This window comes from Thunnus thynnus, chromosome 2 (assembly GCF_963924715.1).
Source record: "Thunnus thynnus chromosome 2, fThuThy2.1, whole genome shotgun sequence".
NCBI classification, from domain to species: domain Eukaryota; kingdom Metazoa; phylum Chordata; class Actinopteri; order Scombriformes; family Scombridae; genus Thunnus; species Thunnus thynnus.
In genome coordinates, this window is record NC_089518.1 from 38,353,970 (window position 1) to 38,377,311 (window position 23,342).

The window sequence follows — 23,342 nt, forward strand, 5'->3', positions numbered from 1 at the left end:
ACTCACCTCTGTTGTGTGATATGAAAGCAGATATCACAAAGCCTCAGAACATAAAACAGAAACTCTTTGCATGGACAGGTAACACTAGACATAAGTGAGAATATCTTTTTTTTTTCATTTGGGTAAATTGTTCACAAACTGTAGTGTCACACTCATAAACTGTTTAAAGCTTGTAAGTCCTACACATTTAGTTTAATTGACATTCCACAATTGAAGTTTGATTGATGTTTGATGGCGTAAGCATTGTATCATTCCCTGTTAGTATAAAACAGTTTAGGATGTTGATTGTACTAACAGCATAAAACAGTAAACTATTAAGATTGGTATATTGTATAAAGTTAGTATGTAGTATGGAACTGGGACACATTGCTTTGCAAAAACATTTTTAAGAACTGTGTATGTTGAAAGAGCCGGGGGGGCTGTATTTACAGATTCTGTATTTCAGGGGTCAGCAGTCAAGGTCAACCATGGGTCAGGTTTTTTTCAGCGCTGTAAACTAGGTGGCCAACATACAGGCGTCATGAAAACACAGACCAATAAATATATTTTTGGTTGTTTATTTTAATTCATCCAATACAATTGAAACATTTTTGGGGTTGTATCTGAGGGCAGATGACATAATTCCCATTAGGAATTGAAGACTAACAGCAATTTATGTTGATACTCAACTTGCAAAAAATGACTCAAACACTTTGAAACTAGAAATGTAATTGTTAGTTTTTCTACATACAATAAACAGTGGCCTGCTTCATGGCTGCAGCAGAGTATTGTTATTCACATACATCTGTGCTGTACAAATTATTACCTTTATTTCATTAAGTGTATCAGATGACACTGTTATAGTGAGCCTTGAGTTCACATCATTATCTACTGTAGATTTATGGGGAGTCAAAAGTGTTGACATCTTTAAAAAGCAGAAAACTTCACTTAGTATGTAGTTGGATATTAGAAAAATAGAAGAGGAAAAGAGCATGACCTGCATTTATATGTACTGTATTTGGACACAGGGATGGAAACAAAACTGCTGTTGATTATGGGATCAGTTTCTTTCCTTTAAACTTTTATCCTTAGTATTGCGTTTGTCATAATTTGCTTTTATAATGAAGCTTTTTTTTTTTAAAAAAAAAAAAATCATTGTGCTACAGAATTAGACATTTAATGGAATTGAGTCCAGAAAACACCACAGATATTTACAATTTTCAATGTGAACATCAGCAAATGACCACATAGAGAAGATGTAACCATCACATGTTGGCATTTTATTGATAACACTCCTGCGGAGTATTGATACAACTCAACTCTGACAGAGTGAATTGACAGAATGGACGAGGAGGAAAAGCTGATATGTGCAATTTATTGCAGCAGATAGTTAGAGGTAGAAAAGATGTTGAGTGATAATACTGTTTGTTTGAGCAGTAGTTTTATCACCAGGAGGAGCAGAAGCTGTGAGCACAGTTAAGAGTAACATGTTCAGAAATGTTTGGAAGTTCAGTGGAGGTTCAGGTGAGCTGCTGAGGATCTGCCGAGCTGAAACATTAAAATGTAAACAGTCGCTTATTCATCTTGTATGTGGCATCTCACATCTTTTAGTCTGTTCATACAAGAGAAACCAGAGACATTTCTAGTTGGATGGAGCAGTTGAAAAGCAGAGGAAGACGACGTGGATCTTTCTAGAAGCACTTGCGGTGGACGATGGCGGGGCCGGACTCATCGTACTCCTGCTTGCTGATCCACATCTGCTGGAAGGTGGAGAGGGAGGCCAGGATGGAGCCGCCGATCCAGACGGAGTACTTCCTCTCTGGGGGAGCGATGATCTGGAGGTGGAAGGAGGGAAAATGGGTTAGACTGGGAAGCAGGATTTCACCAATTAATATGACCAGTACCATGCAAAAATTATCCGACATGTTTCATTTCCTTCTGAGGGAAAAAAGGCCCCAAAACTCCAGCATTAGCAGTTCAGTAACAGACAAAGTAGGGTTTGAAAAATGAAGGTCTTACATTTTAAAAGAAAAAAAAAAAAAAAAAAAAATCTGTTTAGATTTTTCCACTTTGTAAATGCGTTCCAGAAAATCAGAACCTCCTGACTGGATGACTGCTTTTCAGGAAACCAAAGTCAAAGAACATGTATAGGAATTGATACATGCACAACTTGTTGATTAAATTTTGATTTTAAGACTTTTTGTTCACTTTGTAAACCAAATTTCTCAGGAGGGACAGACATTTTGACAAGTTAAAGTAACTTGTAATGTGACATTAAACCAATCACTAAATAGTGTCCCTGCTATAAAAAAGGTTTACAGATCAGATTCCCCAGAAAACTGATGACCAAGTTTGTCCACTGGGGGCAGTAGAACTTACAAGTCAGGAGATAAACGCCACCTTAAAGTATGACCTGCAGACAGACTGTTACTCCTGCAACAAGGTTTACAAGCCTCTACTTTGTACCCCTTCCTGACAAATCAAGTATGTGATAAAGAGTCGTTCTTTCACTGATGTGCATGAAAAAGAAATGTTATACCTTGATTTTCATGGTGGGTGGGGCCAGGGCAGTGATCTCCTTCTGCATTCGGTCAGCGATGCCGGGGTACATGGTGGTGCCGCCGGACAGCACAGTGTTGGCGTACAAATCTTTACGGATGTCCACGTCGCACTTCATGATGCTGTTGTAGGTCGTCTCGTGGACGCCGGCTGACTCCATTCCTGAGCACACAGACATGATATTTAAGTGTTCAGTTCAACTTCAGTGTTGCTTCAGAGCCTTTTGTGGTCATGTTTATGCTAGAAAACCCAACTAAGATGATGCCTTGATGGTAGAAAATTCAGTGATTGGATATCAAGTGTTTAGAGCGTTACTAGGATGAATAATGACCTTAAACTTAGGTTTTCACTGCAAAAGGCTTCAGAGTGACTAAGATGAAGGTTTAAAACATTCAAAGGGATCAGAGATTTGAGACTGCTGTAGTATGGGACCTGGTGTACCTTGTGGGTGTTTGTTTCAATTGTATATTAAAGTATTGACCAAGAAGAGGCCACAACTGCAGCAGGCTGGATTCTGATATTGTGCCGTACAAAGTGAAGCTATTTTAAATTAAGGGTCACATTCTCATAACACTAAGTGTTGGGCTTATTTTCTTTAGTGATAGTCTGTTTAACATTCGTTACCCACCGATGAATGAGGGCTGGAACAGCGTCTCGGGGCAGCGGAACCTCTCATTGCCAATGGTGATGACCTGACCGTCAGGAAGCTCGTAGCTCTTCTCCAGGGAGGAGGAGGAAGCTGCCGTCTGCATCTCCTGCTCGAAGTCCAGAGCCACGTAGCAGAGCTTCTCCTTGATGTCACGCACGATCTCACGCTCAGCTGGAGGTGAGAGTGGAAATATTACCGTGAGAAAAAGACAAGCTTTCCAATATTTTAGAACTTCTAGAGCATTTAAAGTCATCATCCTCTGCAGTGGCTGCATATATGCAGGAGCTTCATCTCCTGTTCCAACAGGACACTCAAGATTACAAGTTTGGCCTAAACCATTTATCACTTTAGGAGGTAAAAACCGTTTTGTACCAGTGGTGGTGAAGCTGTAGCCTCTCTCTGTGAGGATCTTCATCAGGTAATCTGTCAGATCTCTGCCAGCCAGGTCCAGACGGAGGATGGCGTGAGGCAGAGCATAACCCTCATAGATGGGCACAGTGTGGCTGACACCATCACCAGAGTCCATCACAATACCTGCAGGACAAAGAAAAAGACCCCACTCATTACAAACAGTCTGAGGTCACATGTGATTCATTATTAGCAGCAGCATCAGCAGACTGCGACCTCCACAGCAGCAGTTCCTGTGGTGTTTGAGAGTTGATGTTTCACTGCTGATGAGCAGCTTAAAGTTAAATCCATTAACAGCATTTTAAGGCTCAGAGACATGTTGTGGTCCTCTCACCTGTGGTACGACCGGAGGCGTACAGTGACAGGACGGCCTGGATGGCCACATACATGGCAGGACAGTTGAAGGTCTCAAACATGATCTGGACCAAAGAGAGACAGAAAGTGTCAGTGTGGAAACTGGAAGATGATTGAACTGACAAGGAGCCAGGAAACAGCATCAGTGCATTAAGAAAAAATATATATAAAAATCGGCTAAACAGAAAATGCATCTTAGGCGCCAAATATTACAGAATTACAGGACACATTGGTGCTTCAGAGAGCCTCAGTAGATTTTAAAAACAGAAAACAGTTCATTGTCTGTGTTGAGCAGTCGCATGAACACACCTGTGTCATCTTCTCCCTGTTGGCTTTGGGGTTGAGTGGAGCCTCAGTCAGCAGGACTGGATGCTCCTCAGGAGCAACACGGAGCTCGTTGTAGAAGGTGTGATGCCAGATCTGCAGGACAGGACAGAGAGTTGGAAGTTAGACTCAATTATTCAGCTACAGAAACTGTCAAATTTTCTGAGAAAAACACATGAACAGTTTGTTTTCTCTTCCTGCATTCCTGTTGTAGTTTCTAGCTGTTATGAATAAAGGATATTTTCCTTTTTTGTCCACCCCCCAGTAATGAATTAAAAGTGGCAAACAGTACTCCATCAATATGACAGTTTACACTGATCTCTTCAAATATGGCAGACCATCCAGAGTCATGCTGTCGATGTTTTGTGTCATTCTGTGCGTGTAGCTACTGAAGATGAATGAAAATGTCTCCAGGGCAACAACCTCAATAATTCGTTTTAACTTGGAAATTAAATTTCAGTGGAAGGAGTCAGACTTTCACTCCAACAACAGTTCTGGTTTGAACAGAGGCACAAACAGGAAGTTCAACCACATCAGCCAAAGGCAGACAGTTACATTTTCACACCACCTGAGTCACTGTTCAGGTAGTTTTCTGTCTGAACAGAAGAATTATTTTGTAAGGTGGGATAAATGTCTTCACCTTCTCCATATCGTCCCAGTTGGTGACGATGCCATGCTCGATGGGGTACTTCAGAGTCAGGATGCCTCTTTTGCTCTGAGCCTCGTCACCCACGTAGCTGTCCTTCTGTCCCATTCCAACCATCACACCCTGCAGACACACAGACACAACGTTACAGATCACATCTTTACGCAGCATTTACCTGACTGATGCATGTTGTAGTCCTGAGATGCAGGTGATAATCATGTTAGCAGGTTGTACCTGATGTCTGGGGCGACCCACGATGGAGGGGAAGACAGCACGTGGAGCATCATCTCCGGCAAAACCGGCCTTGCACATGCCGGAGCCATTGTCAACAACGAGGGCAGCGATGTCTTCATCCATTTCTGAAATGACATTTGGATTAATGCAACTTGTTTAAAATTCTCCTAATAAATCTGAGTGTCTGTAAAATCATGTAAATGTTGGATTTCAGGACCAACAGGACAAGATGCAAAAACTCTTAGTTACTGAAATGTCCACTTAGTGCTACAAGAACTTTGCCTGAATGCAGCATAAGATTTAAGCACATTTAAAATTAAAATATTTAAACAAATTATAATATAATAGGAATAAGTTAGTCAGAAATTGAGGTTGATATACAACCTTTTCCTAAATTCTTTTCCTCCAAGCTCATAATTGACATTTTGAAATGGAGCCACAGTCAAGTTTTGAGATTTAGCCACATTAAAAGTTACAAATGCACCTTTAAAAGTGATGCAACATTCTTCAGCATGATCTTAGAGGTTTCTGTTGATGTGAACTTCCTCTTCAGATAAACTAGTCTTCATTCATTCTGTACCATCTTTTCATTTGTTTCCCCCCAGCAGGAGACGGCCAGCCCACGCTGGAATGACAGTAGTTAGTTGGGCGTGGCAGTTTTTAAGTCGTCCAATCAGATGAGCTTTTCTTGTGACCTTCTTCACTTCAGGACATTTTTAAACAAGTTCAGGCAGAACATAAACCACTCCTGTTCAGCCAAGACTGTGTCTGCCTTCACCATTCAACATGTAGCTAATGTTTTTATACCTTTACTGCACCTATTTTTTAAATATCACATGTGAGGCGAGTCAACCAAGATTCAAGGTTTTATTTTGTTGAGTATCTGATGCAGAGAGGACCAGCCCTCCCCTCAGGACATTCATAGTCTGACAATGATATCTAGATGTCCAGTAACAAGAGTCAGAGGTAAAAGAGCAAAACTTATTGATTTGAATATGAAATTGTGAATATAAGTTGTTAGAAACAGATGAATGAAAGCTTCAACATCTAAACTAGAGCAGCATTTTACTGAATTAAGATTTCATTGCAGAACTTATTGCCACAGTGAAATCACTGCACAATTATTTGACATTTTTTCCTAATTTTATCAAAAAAGTATTTGGACACAAGGTGACTTAACAGATTAAAAATATACTTTTTAAGAAGTGTCCATGGAGATAATTTCCTCTTGCATGTGTGTGTTATTGCTCATTTCATTTTAGCTGCGAGTTTCAGAAGTAGATGAAATTTATCAGGCTTGATCTCCTTGTTAAAGCTTTATTTCAGTCTCACAATTTCTAACGTGAACAGTCAAGTATTTTGTTAGAATTTGGCTTTTTTTTCTTCCTCTTTTAAAAAAAACAAAACAAAAAAACCAGGAAGTTTGGTTGGTGGGAAACACCGTTTTTTTGACACAACATCCTCATACTTGCAGAGATCAGATAGTTTTCCTGACACCCTGATGATAAAACTGATTAGAGTTAACGACGCCTATCTGTGAGCTTACAGAGAGAAACTCACAGTCATAAACCCTGAAAAATGTTTCAAGATTCTGTCAGAAAGTTTTATTTGCATAAAATACCTATAAAAAAAAACATAAATAAATAAATAACTCTACTGGAGCCTAAATGTTTTATTAATGAACTTAAAAGCTTTAAGACCTGAAAATAAGTTTTCCATTTCAAACGTTTCCGGAAGCAGTGAAACATATAATACATTAATACATTTGTCTCTAAACGGGGGGATGCGTCAGACATCCTGCCATCTGCTGCCTCTCACACACCTGAAGTGATTCAATGTTGATGAATCGGTTCAATAAATCTGTTTTCTAATAAATCTCGGTTACATTTTGTGTGAAACTTCATAGAAAAAGACTTCAGAACTGACAGAAGGTGCAGCGGTGGTGGTTCTTACCTGTGCAGCTGAGTCTCGGGTGTGTCTCTAGGTGAAGTCTTGCAGGTGTTGTTCTGCCCCAGCTGTGCTCAGTGAAAGCGGCATCACGAGCCAAGAGCACCGGTTTTATTTGCGCTCGCGGGGCTGCTGGCGTTGTCCATAAAAGGTAACGTTCTCTCAGCGGACCCTCTGATTGGTCCAGGTGAGCGGGATCCTTCAGGTTCTCTCAGCTCGCGCTCTGATTGGTTGAAGCAGGCATCTGTCAAGGGGGAGGGGGCGCGTGGAACCTTTCAACCAGTTCCCCCTTAAAAAAAATAACCCTGCAGGGTTTTTGCTGAAATTTACCACAGAAGAAGAGCTGTGATTGGCCCGTCAGACCGGAAGGTTGAGAAAAGATTTAAAATGTTTTTCTGGAGGTAGAAAGGGCCTCTCTCAACCCAAACAACTCATCTCTGGACCAAAAATAACACTTCTTCAAATGACTGACTGAATTGATTTTTTTTTGGGGGGGGGGGGGGGGGGCTTTTCTTTATTTGTTTACACATAAGCAGAAGATACAAATTGAAACAGGCAACATATGAACAACAGAAAAATGTGAGATGTCAAAAACCCTCAAAGGGGCTTGAACAGGGCACTCTCTAAGACAAGAAAGGGTAAAGAGAGAGGAAAAAAAGACAAGACTGCAACAAATAGCAGACATCTATATAACTGAGCTTAATGATGTGCAGTTTTGATTCACATGTTTGGATCCAAACCAACAATGAACTGATCTACTAACAAGTATTGTGTTCGTATCAAAGCCTGATATATCTTATTCCTCCGTTGTTGTCCAAAAACTAGTAAAAACATGTCAGTGAGCCACACCGCTGCACTGGGTGACATGTTCCTTCATCATGTTAATTTGTTAGACACATGTCAGTCGAGAATAATTATCAGATTAATCAGTAATGAAAATAATCATTGGTTGCAGCTGTAGCCTGATCATGTCTGATAGTGTTGCGGTGGTGATATCAGTGGGAGAAATGTGATGCAGAAATATAAATCAAAACCTACACAGTAGTTATTAGACCGCCATTAATCAACCATAAATCCAGTTTAAGAGCTTTTCTTCTTACAAATCAAACATTAAAATGTCAAATAACTTTTTGACAGCGACAGTAGAGAAGTGAGAGATGACTTGAAACAAGGATGTTGCAAAATACACAGTCAGTGTGTCAGATCTCCAGTTCACACAGGCTAACACAGGTTAGCTTGTGTTAGCCGCTGCTAACAGCTGCCCGGTGTTTTAAACAACCAGACAGAGTTCTGGTTTAGTTGGTCAATGAACTGAAAGCTGCTTAAAGTTGCAGATTGCAGCATCATTTGATCTCTCTATATCTCTCTGCTATACACCATCAGAAATAAAGTCTAAATGCCCTACAAATAACCTTAAAAATATAAATATTGTTTAATGAAGTTGTTTTTTCTTGAGAAAATATTACATATGATTGATGCCCTTATTCACTATTTTATACATTATATTTATATTACGACATTTTACTTCAGTGTCTACATGGTGAGTGTAAAGTTTATGCTCTAAATTTCCCCAAAAATTCCCAAAATGGAACAAAAAAGGTATTTTTTTAAAGGTCCCACAATGTAATTTCCCTTAAATACAAGTTTAAATCACAGCTGTGTTAAGTGTTTAATCTCTGTGGAGTAAACTATTGAGTGGGAGCAATTTCAGACACAACATCAGTGTTTATTTTCTTTATTCAAATGAATCTGAGTTACGCTGCGCAGGTTATTCATTACAGGTGATGTTATCTGATGTGGGAACAAAAAGCTAAAAGCAGGAACTTCAGTCCGAATGTTTCTGGTTTTGTTTTGGTTTCAAGCTGCAAGTAAATCCTGCAAATCAGGACGAACAACATGAGTTTGTAAAGTTAAACTCATTACAATCTTCTCTCCTATAAATGAATGAATATATTGTATATATATAAGTCCTCAAAGAACAAAGAAGTCCTCGATTGAGACAGAAAAATACAAATAACCTTCTTTTAATTCAACTTAATGAAAAATTTACGCCTACAGTCATCTAGTTGTGATAAAACTGAAACTAGCTGGTAAATAGTTGTGACAAATCAACCCTGACGTCACTACATCATTGGTCTCCTGGAGTCTCCACTGAACTAGTAGTTACACTGTGTTGGTTTAGCGTGTTAGCATGCTCATGTTTGTGAATTAGCACTAGCCACAAATTACAGCTGAGGCTCATGGGAATGTCATGGGCTTTCAGGAATTTAGTCATAAAACAAATTATTGGACATAATTAAATGTTGATATGATGGCACTAGATGAAAAGTCAGAGGATCAAAGACATTACAATTCATCCTGAGGGGAACATGAATGTCTGAACAAAAAGTCATCACAAGGCATCCAATAGTTTTTGAGATATTTTGATAAGTCAGTAGGATTCATCCTCTGAGGAACATGAATGTGTGCACACAATTACATAGCAATCAGTCTAATAGTTGTTGAGATATTTCAGTCTGGACTAAAGTGGAGGATCAACTGACTGACATGGCCATACATAGAGACATGCTGCTAACGTGGTTAAAATACAGAGAAACTACATGTGTAGTTACATGTGGAGTTGTGATCACTGCATGCTTACATATGCAGCATCAGAATATAGTTCTAATGAATTATCAGACTGTGTTCACACTGACTGGGGGTGAATTTGTCTTTAATTTCAACTTTAAGTCCACAAAGACAGAAGTTCAGATTGTACATGTATGTTCTGAATTGGACTAAACATTTTCTCTGCAAGTTTATTCTTGTTTTTACACTAAAATTAACTTCTTTTTTTTTAAATTGATCAAATCTAGATCAGAGCTGGATAAACTGGTCAGCTCTGCATAGTTTTTTTAGTTTAATTGTTTAATTGTAATTTAATCAGATGGTTACTGATTTTTGTAAGTTTTGGATTTGGATTTAATTTGATTTAGATAAAGTTCATGTGACAACTTTACCTTTAGAGGTTTTGTAGAGAAGCAGGTTCATATGATTTTTTAAAATAAGGTATCTAGAGCTGCATCGATTAATTAATAATTAATCAATCAGTTGACAATTATGATTCCAGTTTCTCAAATGTGAATATGTTCTGGTTTCTTTCATCCTGTATGACAGTAAACTGAATATCTTTGTGTTGTGGATTGTTGGACAAAAGAAGACATCTGAGGACATTATATCTTGGTCTGTGGGTGACTTTTTTCACCATTTTCTGACATTTTCTGGTCCAAACAACTAATCGATTAATCAAGAAAATAATCAACAGATTAATTGATAATGAAAGTAATCATTAGTTGCAGCCCTAAAGATACCATCATGTGCTGTGCAGCCCTGCAGTAATCTGTACTGTTTTTGTTGGTGTGAACAGATTCAGCAGGAAGGTCACTGCTGTGTCACTGTGGAATTCAAAGCAGCTGCTTAATTGTCGTCTGTTTCCTGGAAGCCTGTACTTTATCCACAAGTCCTCAGATTAGTTAGAACTCTTACAGCTAACTGGTGGGTTCAAACCTTCCTCCTCCTCCTCCTTCTCCTCCTCCTCCTCGTCTTCATCTTCTGAATCAGTGGCTCCAAACTTTTTATTATCTCATGACACAAAGCAACAAGCAGCAAAGCAGAGGAGCAGGACTCTGTGAGCTCTGTTGTTATCTGTTTCTGCATCTTTCTGCATTCTGTCTGCACTTTGGTCCAATCTACTATTATTGATTTATTAACTTAAACCTGTAATAACTGATTATTTATGTCCACTAGTTTTCAGCAGAAACAAGCAATCAACACAACACTGACATATCATTAGCTTTTAAGTTGATATGTTGAACAAACAGTTGTTTATTTCCACATCCAGCAGTTATGGAGCAACATTATCATTCATTTGGAGAAGAGTTTCTGTCTGTCTTTCTGCCTGGAGAATGTAAGTCCACCAGCAACAGCTAACTGTGTCTGTTTGCTGTTTGGTGCTAAGCAGGTAGTGTACAGTGGCTTTTTACAGCTTTTTCTCTGAAAACAGCTGCCTGCTGTGGCCCAAAACGACGCTATGAGAGCGCTGAGAGTGAAATAAAACAGTAAAGTTGCAGCCAGACAGATAAACAATGAGCTGAAACTCAATATAAAGCTCCGTAAAGCCGAGAGGAGCTGCAGAGTCTCTGATGATTCTCTGTAGGTTCATCACTACGAGCCAAACACATTATACATTGACAGATCAGAATGTAGTGTTATAAAAATCAGCTGTTATAGCTGCTTTAATGAAAAAACTTTGCCATTTGCCCTAATCTGCATGAACCAGGTCCCTGTGAGGGCATCAACATACAGGCCAAAATCTGTGACGCACTTCCTGTACAGACTACAAGTTTGCCAACTATGCATGAACTACTAAAGAAAACCGGACACCAGTTTCATGTACTGGATGTAAGAACTGTTCTCCACATCTTCAGTCCTATTCAGTCCTATTCTTGTTAAGCAGTCACACACACACTACTTTCTTCTTTTTGACTTTCTCTTGTTGTTCAGCCAAATACAACAAACAAATGAGCTCTTCCTCGTGCTTCCTCTCACCTCTGTCACAAAGTGTGAATGATGCTTTTCCCCTGAACTAACCCCAGCAAGAAGAAACAAGGTGGCTTGTGAAAAGGAATATGTTATTGTCAGATTTTAAATTTAACAAAACTGAATGAATGAATTTATTATTATTGTGACATGTATATAACTATGTCACATGTGCCAACAAGACACCACAAATGTATACAAGCCAGAGGTTTGTGTAAACACTTCCAAACCCAAACCACTTAAAGATCAATCTTTAAGAGCAATCAAATCACTGATTAAAACATATTCTATATCATCCAGGAGAAATCAGAATTAACTCTTAAATAATCCAACTTGTCCTCTTTTCCAGGCTTCTGAGTCAAAGTTAGAAAACTTAACCATGTTCAAATTAAAGTGGAACCAGAAAACTTTTTTGCTTTAACTTATTATCATGAGGTAAATGTTGACAGCTTTAGAATAATGACACCATCTTTGTTTAGATTGGTTCCCTATAAGCCTCGCTGTCGCTATGCAGTTCTGTCTGTCATCATATGATCTCACAGGAAAATGAGGCTCGATTTACGGCACAAAGGAAGTGTGGCAACCAAAAGAGGAAGAGGATGGCGCTTTTGTTTTCCCCAGTAGTTATTGGTAGCTATATCTCATAATAATTTGTTAGGTGACCAACCTCTTTCTATCGTCTTATTGCTATGTGATAAACCTGGAATATTACACAGGTGAATCTGATAAGACACTACTTATATCTGTGTGTGCTACGTTTTAGTCACATTGAAAAAATATGTTCTCACCATCTGTTTCACAGTTTCTTTCATTTTGTAAAAACATAAACATGCTACCAACCCAGTTAGTTTTTCTCAACACATACTAAAAAGTGTCTATTTGCTTTCATGTCTCCATTATAGACTGAATGAATAAACAAACTCAGGCTTTTTCTCCTCATGTTTTCTTGTAATGTTACTCCCTCCTCCACTCCGACACCAACTCCTGCTGTAGTTACTTGTTTGTTTAAAGCAATAATGTTACTCAAACTGTTACTATGCAAAGCACATCATTACAGTAGTTCCTGTTCCCAGATTTAATATAAAATTGTGACAATTTCAATTAACCTCTTCAGTGAACATTCTTCTTTCTTCTCTTTTATTTCTAAAGTGGTGTTGATCTTTTCTTCATGGAGCGACGCTCTGAGGAAAACAGAAAGCAATCCGTTCTGCTTTAAACAATCAACACACAAACACAGCTCCAAATATCTTGCCTGTCCCACCCACATACAACCTGAAAAGACCTTATTCAGAAGGAGGTTGTGATCAATATAATTATTATTATTTATAGATGAAAGACTAATCAGTTGTAAAAACATTTTTATATCAAGTCTGATACCTGCGTCAGCAAAGTGTCCATTTAGCTTCAATAAGGCTGCCAAACGTTTAGAAAGATGTTGTTTTAATTGGTGAGAGTATGTGTTCATTTCCAAAAACATGTATTTATGAAGAGATGGGAGTCTGACGTTCATGTCTTTGCTGTTTCTATAAACTTTTTTTGAAAGGTCGTAAAATTTCCAAGTAAACAAAGTAGTGGATCCGATGTGAAGATGAATCCTGTAAGTGTTGTTGACAGACGTCGTACCAGACGGTTCTGACTTCTGCCCTCGTCTATAATATCATATTTAATATTTACATATGTCAATCTTGAGGTCGTCTCTTACAGAGGGACCCTGCATGTGTGAAAATCTAGTTTTGGCTCAGGAATCAGTGGGACGGGGGGTCAACAGGGGCCCACAGCTGATTTCGGCCCGAGGACCCTCTGACAAGTTAATCCGGCCCTGATCTTTTTACTTCTCTTCATTTACACTTTTCCTTTCATTTTCTCACTTTCTTCTGTTTTCTGGCTGTTTGTTTTTCCTCTTTTTACTTCTCTTCACCTTTTACTTTTTAACTCTTTTAATTCTTCTGTCACCTTCTTCTCTCTTTTCATTTGTTGCCTTAATTCATTTAATAATTTTCTTTATTCAGGTTGCTTTTGCCTCCTCGTCACTCTTTTCTGTCTCTTTTCATCTCCGGTTTGTTCTTTTGTGCTCTGTAAAGAAGATAAACTCGTCCTCGTTCACTTCTTATATAATTCCCCTTCAGTGCTGTTTAATGATATCATTTTCTTTCTACTGTAGTCATTTAGTCTTTTATGAGATGTTCCACTTAATGATGTAACGACACACTCGCAACAAAAACTCAACATTACTGCTTCACAATAGCAACACTTTTGCAAGGCTTTATATTGCAAAGGTGTTCCTGTTATTGTGTCCACACCCTGAACCTGCACAGACATGTCTGCATCTTCAGTTACAACCACTCGACTGTTCGTCTTTCATTCATGTAAACTCTTGTTATGCAATAAAAATTCTCATTTTTGGGCAACAACAACCTCAAAATCTTTCTCTTGTTTCACCTCTAACTTGGCAATCGGCCAATCACAGCTCAGGATTTCGGGGTGACACCTGAGTGTGCCTTTCAGATTTCAGGGGGCGGTCTTCCCCAGGTGTGACCGCGCCCCCCTTCTGCGTATCAGACCGAAGCTTCTTCCCATCTGTCCTTGTATGGACTTAACTTCAGCTGAAAGTCCACCAAGTGACACACCTGCTGCAGCGGAGGGAAGTGAGATTCACTGAAGACCTGCTGTACTTTAAGTTTTACAGATTGTGATGATTTATACTTTTATTTCTTAACATTTACCTGAAGGATGCAGATACCAGAGACTTCACAGGTTCTGAGTTAAACTTGCAAAATAACTGATGAGCTGATACAATGAGATGCGTCAAAGATACAGAACCTCCAAATCCAGACGTGGCGTGCAGCTGCAGGACAAGATTTAGAGATTTGGAGGCTCTGTTGGGTGTTTTATATATCACAAAATCAGGGAATGTACGCCATCTTTCAACTGTATAAAAGTATATGAGATTAAAATAAAATGTTCATAAGTGAGCAAGAGAATAATAAAAACTCAGGGAATGATTCAACTTTTGATTTTTAGCTGAATTTTACTGCTAATTCTTGTTTATTTTACCAAACTACTTGTAGATAAATGAGTATTGTGACAAAGTCATGCTGCTGTTGTCCTTATATGGGCTCAACTGCAGCTGAAGGTCCATCAAATGACACATCTGCTGCAGAGGGATCCTGCTGTACTTCAGTTTTTACTGATTTTTACAATTTATACTTTTATTCCACAACATTCACTCGATGGATGCAGACACCACTGACTTCACAGATTCTGATTTTTCTCACAAAATAAATAATAATCTGATAAAATGTGATGCATCTAAAATACACAGTGGTTTAAATTAACTAAATATATTTACTAAAGTACTGTACGGCAGTCAGAAAATGGCAGTATTTCCATTTTCTTCTATGTTCTACTTCTACTCCACTACATTTCAGAGTAAAATATCACATTTTTTGCGTGCATATTAAAACAATAAAATATTTTCTATAATAGAAACAATTCTGCATAATGAGCACTTTGACTTTTGATACTTTAAGTACATTTTCCTGATAAAACTTTAAATTTTTAGGGGTTGAATTTTACTTGTAGAAGAGTATTTTTACAGTGTGGTATGTCTACTTTTACTGGGTTCTTCTGAATACTTTGTCATCCACTGAAGATACACAACTCCAAAATCCTTGAATGTCAAGAGCAGGGTGGAGATGTGGAGGCACTATTTGTCTTTATATATTACAAAAAAAAGGAGTGTGCAATATTTAAACTACCTAAAAGTATATTAGAAGTAGAATAGTGCTCAGAAAGGAGCACAGGAATAATTAATAAAGCTTTGGAAGAAACTATTTCTTCACTATTTTACCCCCAATGCTTGTTTTTCTGTTACCAAACTGAAAAATGTGAATGCATTAGATTTACAGTCTTTAAGGTTGTCGTCGTGCTGCAGAATACTGAAGTGCAGGATTTCCCTACAGTGAAGTCACAGCACCGGTTTGCCTCGGCATGCAGGTTTAGAGCCCTGACCTGTGATCATCGCCCCGGAGTCAGGCAGAGCCGACATTGTCCACATTCTCCGGCTGGTTCAGGCCTGTTCAAGGAGCCGGAGGAGTGTCAGTCTGCCTCTAATGAAACCACACTCACTCTGAAACTGATTTACATGCAACAACACAAAGACCTAAAAAGGTGTGAACACATGAGAAACTTCCTGACAGGATGGAGATCACAGGGTCTCGTCTGTGTATGCTACTTTTTTTGTAAAAATTAAATTGATTTTTATAAAATCAACGTGCAGAGATTTGAGACTGCAGTGGAGAGATAATCCATCATGGTTGACATCATTTCTGCCTTTATCTCTGTCAGTTACATTTTTTGGGGCAGAAATGCAGAGAAGGAAACAGGCCGAGAGTAAATGACAGCATGTTGACTGACAGAGATTAGATGCAGGTTTCAAGTCTCTACAAGCTGATTTACATGGAAATGAGATGAAACTAATGGCTGCACAGACGGAAGGAAACATCCATTTAAAATGTAAAACGTGTTTGTGAAACAGTTAACAGGAAGTCTGAGTGTCTCTAAAATGTCAGAGTCTTGTTTTCACTTGGGAGGCAGTAGATTGTAGACAGTGGTGGAAAATAACTAAGTACTTGTATTTTACTTGAGTATTTCCATGTGATGCTACTTTCTACATTTCAGAGGGAAATATTGTACTTTCTACTCCACTACATTTATTTGACAGCTTTAGTTACTTTTCAGATGAAGATTTGACACAATGGATAATATAACAAGCTTTTAAAATACAACACATTGTTAAAGATGAAACCAGTGGTTTCCAACCTTTTTGTCTTTTGACGTCTTACAAAAAGCAGTGTGTAGTCGGGGTCACATTTCACATGTCTATGAGTTGTTAACAGCTCCACCAAATAGTGATTTTTCCCTCTAAACTTCTCACATGCTTTCATTTCAATAAATGTTCAAATGATCCAATATTTCAGCAAAAATCAAAGATTAGAGAAAAAGTCCAAAAACTGAAAACAGATTTGTGTATCAGAACTTTGTTTTTTCTTCTTTCCTCTCCCATTAATCATCTCACGACCCCTCAGATTTATCTGCTGACCCTTTGGAGGGGCCCGACCCCTAGGTTGGGAACCACTGGACTAAACTAGCTAACTGTATATAAAGTAGTGTAAACTAGCTCCACCTCCAGCAGCTACAACAGTAACATGCTGCTCTAACACTGATGCTTCACTATTAATAATCTAATGATGTCATATATAATAATATATCAGTCAGAGGGACCAAACCACTACTTTTACTGCAATACTTTAACTACATCAAGCTCATAATACTTATGTACTTTTACTGCAATACTTTAACTACATCAAGCTCATAATACTCATGTACTTTTACTGTGGTAGGATTTTTCACGCAGGACTTTTACTTGTAATGGAGTATTTTTACATTGCTGTATTAGTACTAAACAGGTTTTGAGCTTTATTTTTGCCAAAATAAATAAGTAAAACTGGTTTAATCTTGTTTACAAAGTAAATCATGTAGGGCTGCAGCTATACTGATCAGTTTCATTAATTTTGATTAATTGTTTTCTCCATTAAAAAGCAGCGACTGATCATTAAGACCAAAGTGACGTTCATCACATAAGACAAAGAATAAAACAGCAAATATTCAGCGTTGTTGTATGAAACATGAAACTGTTGTTTATTATTTAATTTAAGTTTCAGCTCTCAAATCATGTTTATGCATAAAATTGCTTACTGTAAGTGTCAACAATACAGACATCATCAAAAACATACAAAAAATGTGTGAAAGATGTTTCTCAACAAACAGAAATTCTGAGTTTAATGTAATAAAATGACTCAGTTACAAGATACATGATGTGTCTGCACATGTTGCCACTGACAGTTCACTTCTGAATGGAAAATTACAATTATCAAACCCCAGCAGAGTTCATGTAATTCATGAAAGAGATATAAAATAATACCAAATATAATAAAATCAAATGTAAAACAAAAATTTAAAAATACATAAATGTTTAAAGATTTATCAGTAAAAGTTGCAGCAGAAACCAATCAGCTCTCTCCTGTTGTGTCCAATCAGCAGCTTCCCCTCAACTCTTAATATATGTGTGTACAGCTTTACAGCAGGCCTGTGCTGTAGCTTCTCAAAGGACAACAGCAGCATTTTGAGTCATTTTAAATTTGTAATAATGTAATTTATTGGTGCATCCTACAAAACAAGTCATAAAACAGTCAAACAGAAATATATCCAGGAAGGAAACATGAGCAGGTAAAGACCCAAGTTTTATTTTACATAACTTTTAATGAAGTGAAACAAAGACAAACATGAAAACAGACACTGTGATCGCTTGTCAACCACTGAATACTTTACCTCTTCAAAAAGTTATAAAATGATGGATTTTTCCATTTAAATCCTGATTTTAAGACCTGGAAGTGTTTGGTTGAATCCTGCTTTAACCTTCTGCAGGATATCAACAGCACCTCTCTACTGTCCTCTAGTGGCGGAAAAGAAGAGAAACGTCTACATGTTCCTGTACTAACATCTCCCCTGTTACATAAGAGCTTCTATCTCTTAAAAAAAAAAAAAGATGTTTAAAAATGCACAGAAAACAGTCTTGTTCTGGGAAATAAATATCAAACATAACGTTCGACTACAACCAGCACATCATGACACCAAATGATCACTTTTGTTAGTTTATTTCCTAGATATTAACACACATGAGGGGGTGAATATACATTTAGACATGTTCAGTCTTGGTCTAGTCTAGTCTAGACCAAGAGTTGAATATAGATCAGGAATATGAATCATTGATGTACATTCACACTGCAGTAACCAGCAGTAGTCAAACAGGAATCACCTCACTTCACATAGATATGGTGTTGTGGAAAAATAACAACTGTATTCTCTAAATACAATAAGATATTATAGAAAATATACTTCAAAATTATAATACAGAACTTTAAAACACACAAAGGATGAAATACAGAAACATTGACACATGTTAACAAGATAATTAATAATTTGTGCTTTCAATTTAAAGGAATTCACCCTCATGCTACTCTGTCATCTTGCTACACCCTCACTGTGGATCTCTTGGATTTAACAAGGTTTTATTTTGATCTTGGACTAAGATATGTGGGCATAGTTCAGTTTTTGGATTTTAAGCATAAACCTGAAGCAAATCAAACAAGTTTTACTCAATCTTCATTCAACGTGCATCAGCACATTGAGAAGTAACTGATGTTACGGGGAAATGTTTTCTTCATCGCTTGACTGCGATTGGTGACCTCTAGAGGGGAACAGGCATAACAGATGGATCACGAGCACTAATTAAGTCATCCGTGCACACAAATTATTAAATCGAGAGCATGAATTAGTCATTTTTTCCTCCCTGGCCCCTCTAAGGCTCCATACACTCTTATATCCAAGGGTTCCATAATAAGGGCAAATAAAAAATGGTAACAGTGGGCAACCTCGCCTTGTTCATATGTTAATCAGAAATATAGATTGTAATGTTCTTTTTACAGTGACAACTGATTTAGAGTATATTAAAAAATATTAGAAAGCATAAGAAAACAAATCTTGTAGTTTTGAAGAGATAATGCCAATTTAATCATATTGAATGTTTTTTATATATTGATATGGACACAGGGCCTGTTTAGAAGACGACCTGAAGATCAGGTGAAAATACAAAAGCCATCTTCGGACGATTTTATGGTGCCTATTACAAAACAAATGTGCAAAAAATAATTACACTTTTATAAGCTTACTACAAAGTAAACCCTTGTGGCGTTTGGCCCTCTGAGGGTTCTGGTCTCAGGGGAAGTTGCCCACTTTGCCTGTTTGGTAATCCTGCTGTTCTTTACAAATGACACTGTGGATAATTCTCAGTCAGTTAATTTATTGACCATGAAACAGTGAACAGATCCACTGCAGATAGCTGTGGTATCAATTAGGCACTCATGCAAACAAAACAATATTTGTGGTTTTAAAGACACCATTGTCTATACAGAAACAAAATAACGTGATAGTAAGATGTGATGTTAAAGAAATCAACATAAAAGGAAGTTGTTACAATCATGTTACAGTCATCGTTTTTGGAAAACTCCACGCTGCCATCCAGTGGTAATTAAACAATTGTAAATTTCAATAAACACATATACTGTATATAAAAGTAAAGTCCTTTATAATGGAGAAAGTACATGAATGAATGCTGTGAGAAACTTGGTTATTTGTTTTATCGGATGTCAGAGAAGTTTCTTGGTGGTCTCACTGGTTCCCTACTGGACACTGTCGAACATATTCATGTTTGATTCAACAATGATTATCAATCAATAAGTGAATAAAAAACACCCAGTCTCCTGGCTGCATCACCTCCATCGTCCAGCAAAAAAACAGTAAAAGAATATAAAAGAAAATATCAAAAATTATACATATATATATTTAAAAATCATTTACATTTGACAAAATATGTTTAAAAAAAAAACCCTAAAGTATTCTTAAAACTATCTGTTTAAATGAAGACAGCATGTAACAGCCCAGAAACTTCACATTAACTGCTGGTAAATGATGTTCAAATGATGCTAATAATGATGAAGAGTTCAGTCAGTGGGAACATCAGAGGATGATACATTTGTCTTTGTATTTCTGTTTCAGTTCATTGATTTCTTGATCATGTTTTTTCTTCAAGTCATCAATTTCTTCTTTAAGATATTTTTCTTTGTGACTTGAAAGATTCTGTAAGAGTTGAAGCTCTTCGTCCTGCCTCCCTTCTTTCTCTATCATTTGTCTGCCATGTCTTTGCTTCAGTTCCTGTATTTCCTCCATGTGCTTGTCTACCAACACCGCAAAGTCTCTGGTGTATTTCTGTCTGAACTCATTGAACTCTTCGGCTTGTTTTCTGGCCTCCTCTTCATATTTCTTCTTCATGTCATCCAGTTTTTTCTTATAATTTTCCTCTGATTCTTTCCTCTCTTTCTCCTCTTGTTCTTTTCTGATTCGATCTTCTTCTTTTCTTTTCATTTCATATTTTTCTCTTTCCTGATCATATTCTTCTTGGAGCTTTTTAAGTTTTTCTTGCTCCTCCTGTCGTCTTTGTTCTTCTTCTTGATGTCGTTTGTCCCACCACTCTTTTTGTTTCTTCTCCCAGGCCTCTCGTTCTTTTCTCATCTCTGCTCTGCTCTGCTCCAACTTTCTGTCAATTGTTTCCTTTTCCTCTGATTCTGACTCTATTTTTTTCTTCAGACTTTTAAGTTTTTGCTCCCACTCTTGTTGTTGAAGTTGTTCCTGCCTTTTCTTCTTCTTATCCTCTTTTTCTCTCATTACTTGTTCTTCCTTTCTCTCCCTTCGCTCCTTGTTAATCTTTTCCTCCATTTCTTTAAGTTGTTTGGCTCTCTGTTGTTCAATTTCTGCTCTCTCTGCATTCATTCTTCTTCTCATCTCTTGCATTTCTTCCTTATGTTTAGTTTGAAGTTCCTCCTGCTTCCTCTTCATCTCCTCTTCCTTCTCCTTCAGGATCCTCTCTACTTCCTTCTGTATGGCTTCTTCGGCCTCTTGGAACATCTCGCTGGTGTAGCAGCTGCCGCCATTTTCCTTCACCATTTTGTTAGACTTTGTCAACAACTCACTGACTTGTGTGCGGTCTTTCTGGTCCTTATTGTTGAAGACCTGGTGTCTCCCTCCACAATCATTTATTAGTTTTTTCAAAAAGTCATCACAGTCTTCGATGTAATCCTCAATTGACTGACTGAGATCATCTCCTCTGGTGAATAAAGTGATGATGAAATCTGCTGAATTCTTACCAAAATATTTCTTGATCAGCTCCACTGACTCTTTTTCCTCCTTTGTAAATCGACCAATCTGCAGCACCAGTAAGATTACATGAGGTCCAGGAGCCAACATGCTGATGCATTTCAGAAGCTCCTGTTGAACTTCATCATTGGACAGAGTCGTATCAAACAAACCGGGGGTGTCGACTACAACAACAGACTGTCCATCAATCTCTCCTGTTGCTTTCTTGCAAAACTTGGTCACTGACCTTGAGCTGCCTGTGGATTTGAAATGTTCTTTGCCCAAAATGGTGTTTCCAGTCGCACTCTTTCCATTTCCAGTCTTTCCAATCAGCACCATCCTGAGACTCTCTCTGCTCTGATTTTCATCATCATTTCTCTGTGGCACATTCTGTAGTTCAGCTTTAAGTCTTGTAACCTTCTCCATCAGAGCCTTGGTGAACATGTCCTTTGTGAAGCATCTGGATCCTTCAACTCTCATCTTCTCCACAGTATCCATCATCTCAGAGATCTGCTGCTTGTTTTTGATGTTGAGAACAACATGTCTTCCTCCACAGCTATGAATGAGCTCCTGGATGTCTCTGTTCTTTCTTACAAAGTCAACAACAGCTGGAGCTGTAGGATCTGACTCCACAGTGAACAGAATCATGGTGAAGTCATTGACTGGAGAGCTGAATGTGTTCTGGATGGTCTCTAACTCTCCCTTGTCTTCATCAGTGAGGGGATCCACAGGTAGGACCAGGATGAAGGCATGGACGCCCTCAGGATCACAGAGGGAGATACACCTGAATGATTCCTCCATCACTGCCTCCTGAGGTTTTCCATACAAGGCAGGCAGCTCCACCAGGGAAACCCGACGTCCACACACCTCTCCCTGATGTTTAACACACTCTGATGAGTTGGAGACTGAATGAAGCTCTGTCTGACCTAAAATGGCCTTGACTGCTGAAGTCTTCCCTGCTCCTCTCCTCCCACACAGAACCAGGTTTAAAACTGGTTTCATGTGTTCAGACTGTGGTCTCATGATCTCTTCAGAGAAGGTGAGGAAGGTTCCTCTGTTTTCATGAACAATGTTCTCAATCTTCTCCATCAACTGTCTGTGGTCATCTTTAAACATGTTGTAGTGTCTTCCTCCACATTCTCTAACAAGCTGATTCACAGTGAAACTTGTTTCCATCCCCTCATGTGTCACAATGACCATGGAGTGTTTAAAAGCATCTTGACCAAACAAACTCAGGATGAACTTCAGTGTGTTTCTGTCCTCTTCAGTGAAATCAGAAGGCTTCACTAACAGCAGCAGAACATTTGGTCCTGGAGGACAAAGAGTCACACGTTTCCTCATCTCTCTTCTCAGTGTCACCACATTCAAACTGAAGATGTCTGGGGTTTTTACTACTTTTAGAGACTTTCCTCTCCATTCTCCATGGATAGCCACACTGTGTTTGATTACATAAGGTTTTGGCAGTAATGTTTGCATGTGTGAAGTGTTACCAATGATGAAGTTACCAAGTTTTGACTTTTTGTCCTCTTTTTTCCCCAACAGCAGAATTCTGAGTGCAGATGCTGCAATAAAACAAAGAGCATATAAAAGAGAGACGGAGTCATACAAAATTATTCTTAATCCAGAAACACACTCATAAGCTAAAATCGCTACCCTCAGTATCATTACTATGATCATACAGTCCAGAGTTAATGTCTGGAGGTTAAGGTAGAGGATGGGTTTGTAAAAGGCAGAACACAGGCAGCATCCTGATGATCCTCATCATGAGTTGATGTGTTGCAACTTTGTGGGACACACCACTGTCCTTTTTCTTTATAAACTCTTCAGAAAGGCTGCTGTACTTTGACCACTACT

The 23,342-nt window shown here is 38.2% G+C and overlaps 2 protein-coding genes across 4 annotated transcripts in view; both read right to left on the bottom strand.

The window, feature by feature from the left end:
- Positions 1-1,238: 1,238 nt before the first annotated feature.
- Positions 1,239-7,220, bottom strand: LOC137170091 (actin, cytoplasmic). The gene is made up of 9 exons (XM_067573434.1): positions 7,107-7,220; positions 5,154-5,278; positions 4,914-5,042; positions 4,259-4,369; positions 3,930-4,014; positions 3,560-3,721; positions 3,167-3,358; positions 2,519-2,700; positions 1,239-1,814 (listed from the first exon to the last, which is right to left on the bottom strand). The coding sequence occupies exons 2-9, from the start codon at positions 5,274-5,276 to the stop codon at positions 1,671-1,673; spliced, it is 1,128 nt and encodes a 375-aa protein (XP_067429535.1). The 5' UTR covers positions 5,277-5,278; positions 7,107-7,220; the 3' UTR covers positions 1,239-1,670.
- A 10,759-nt stretch (positions 7,221-17,979) lies between these two features.
- LOC137170172 (uncharacterized) overlaps positions 17,980-23,342 on the bottom strand; it is a 37,648-nt gene continuing 32,285 nt past the window's right edge. For 2 of the 3 annotated variants that reach the window (XM_067573439.1, XM_067573438.1), the window contains one exon: positions 17,980-23,050. In XM_067573439.1, coding sequence (XP_067429540.1) covers positions 20,316-23,050 — 2,735 coding nt within the window. In that variant the 3' untranslated portion in view covers positions 17,980-20,315. The remainder of the gene's footprint in view (positions 23,051-23,342) is intronic. The other variant, XM_067573440.1, reaches the window with a different exon arrangement.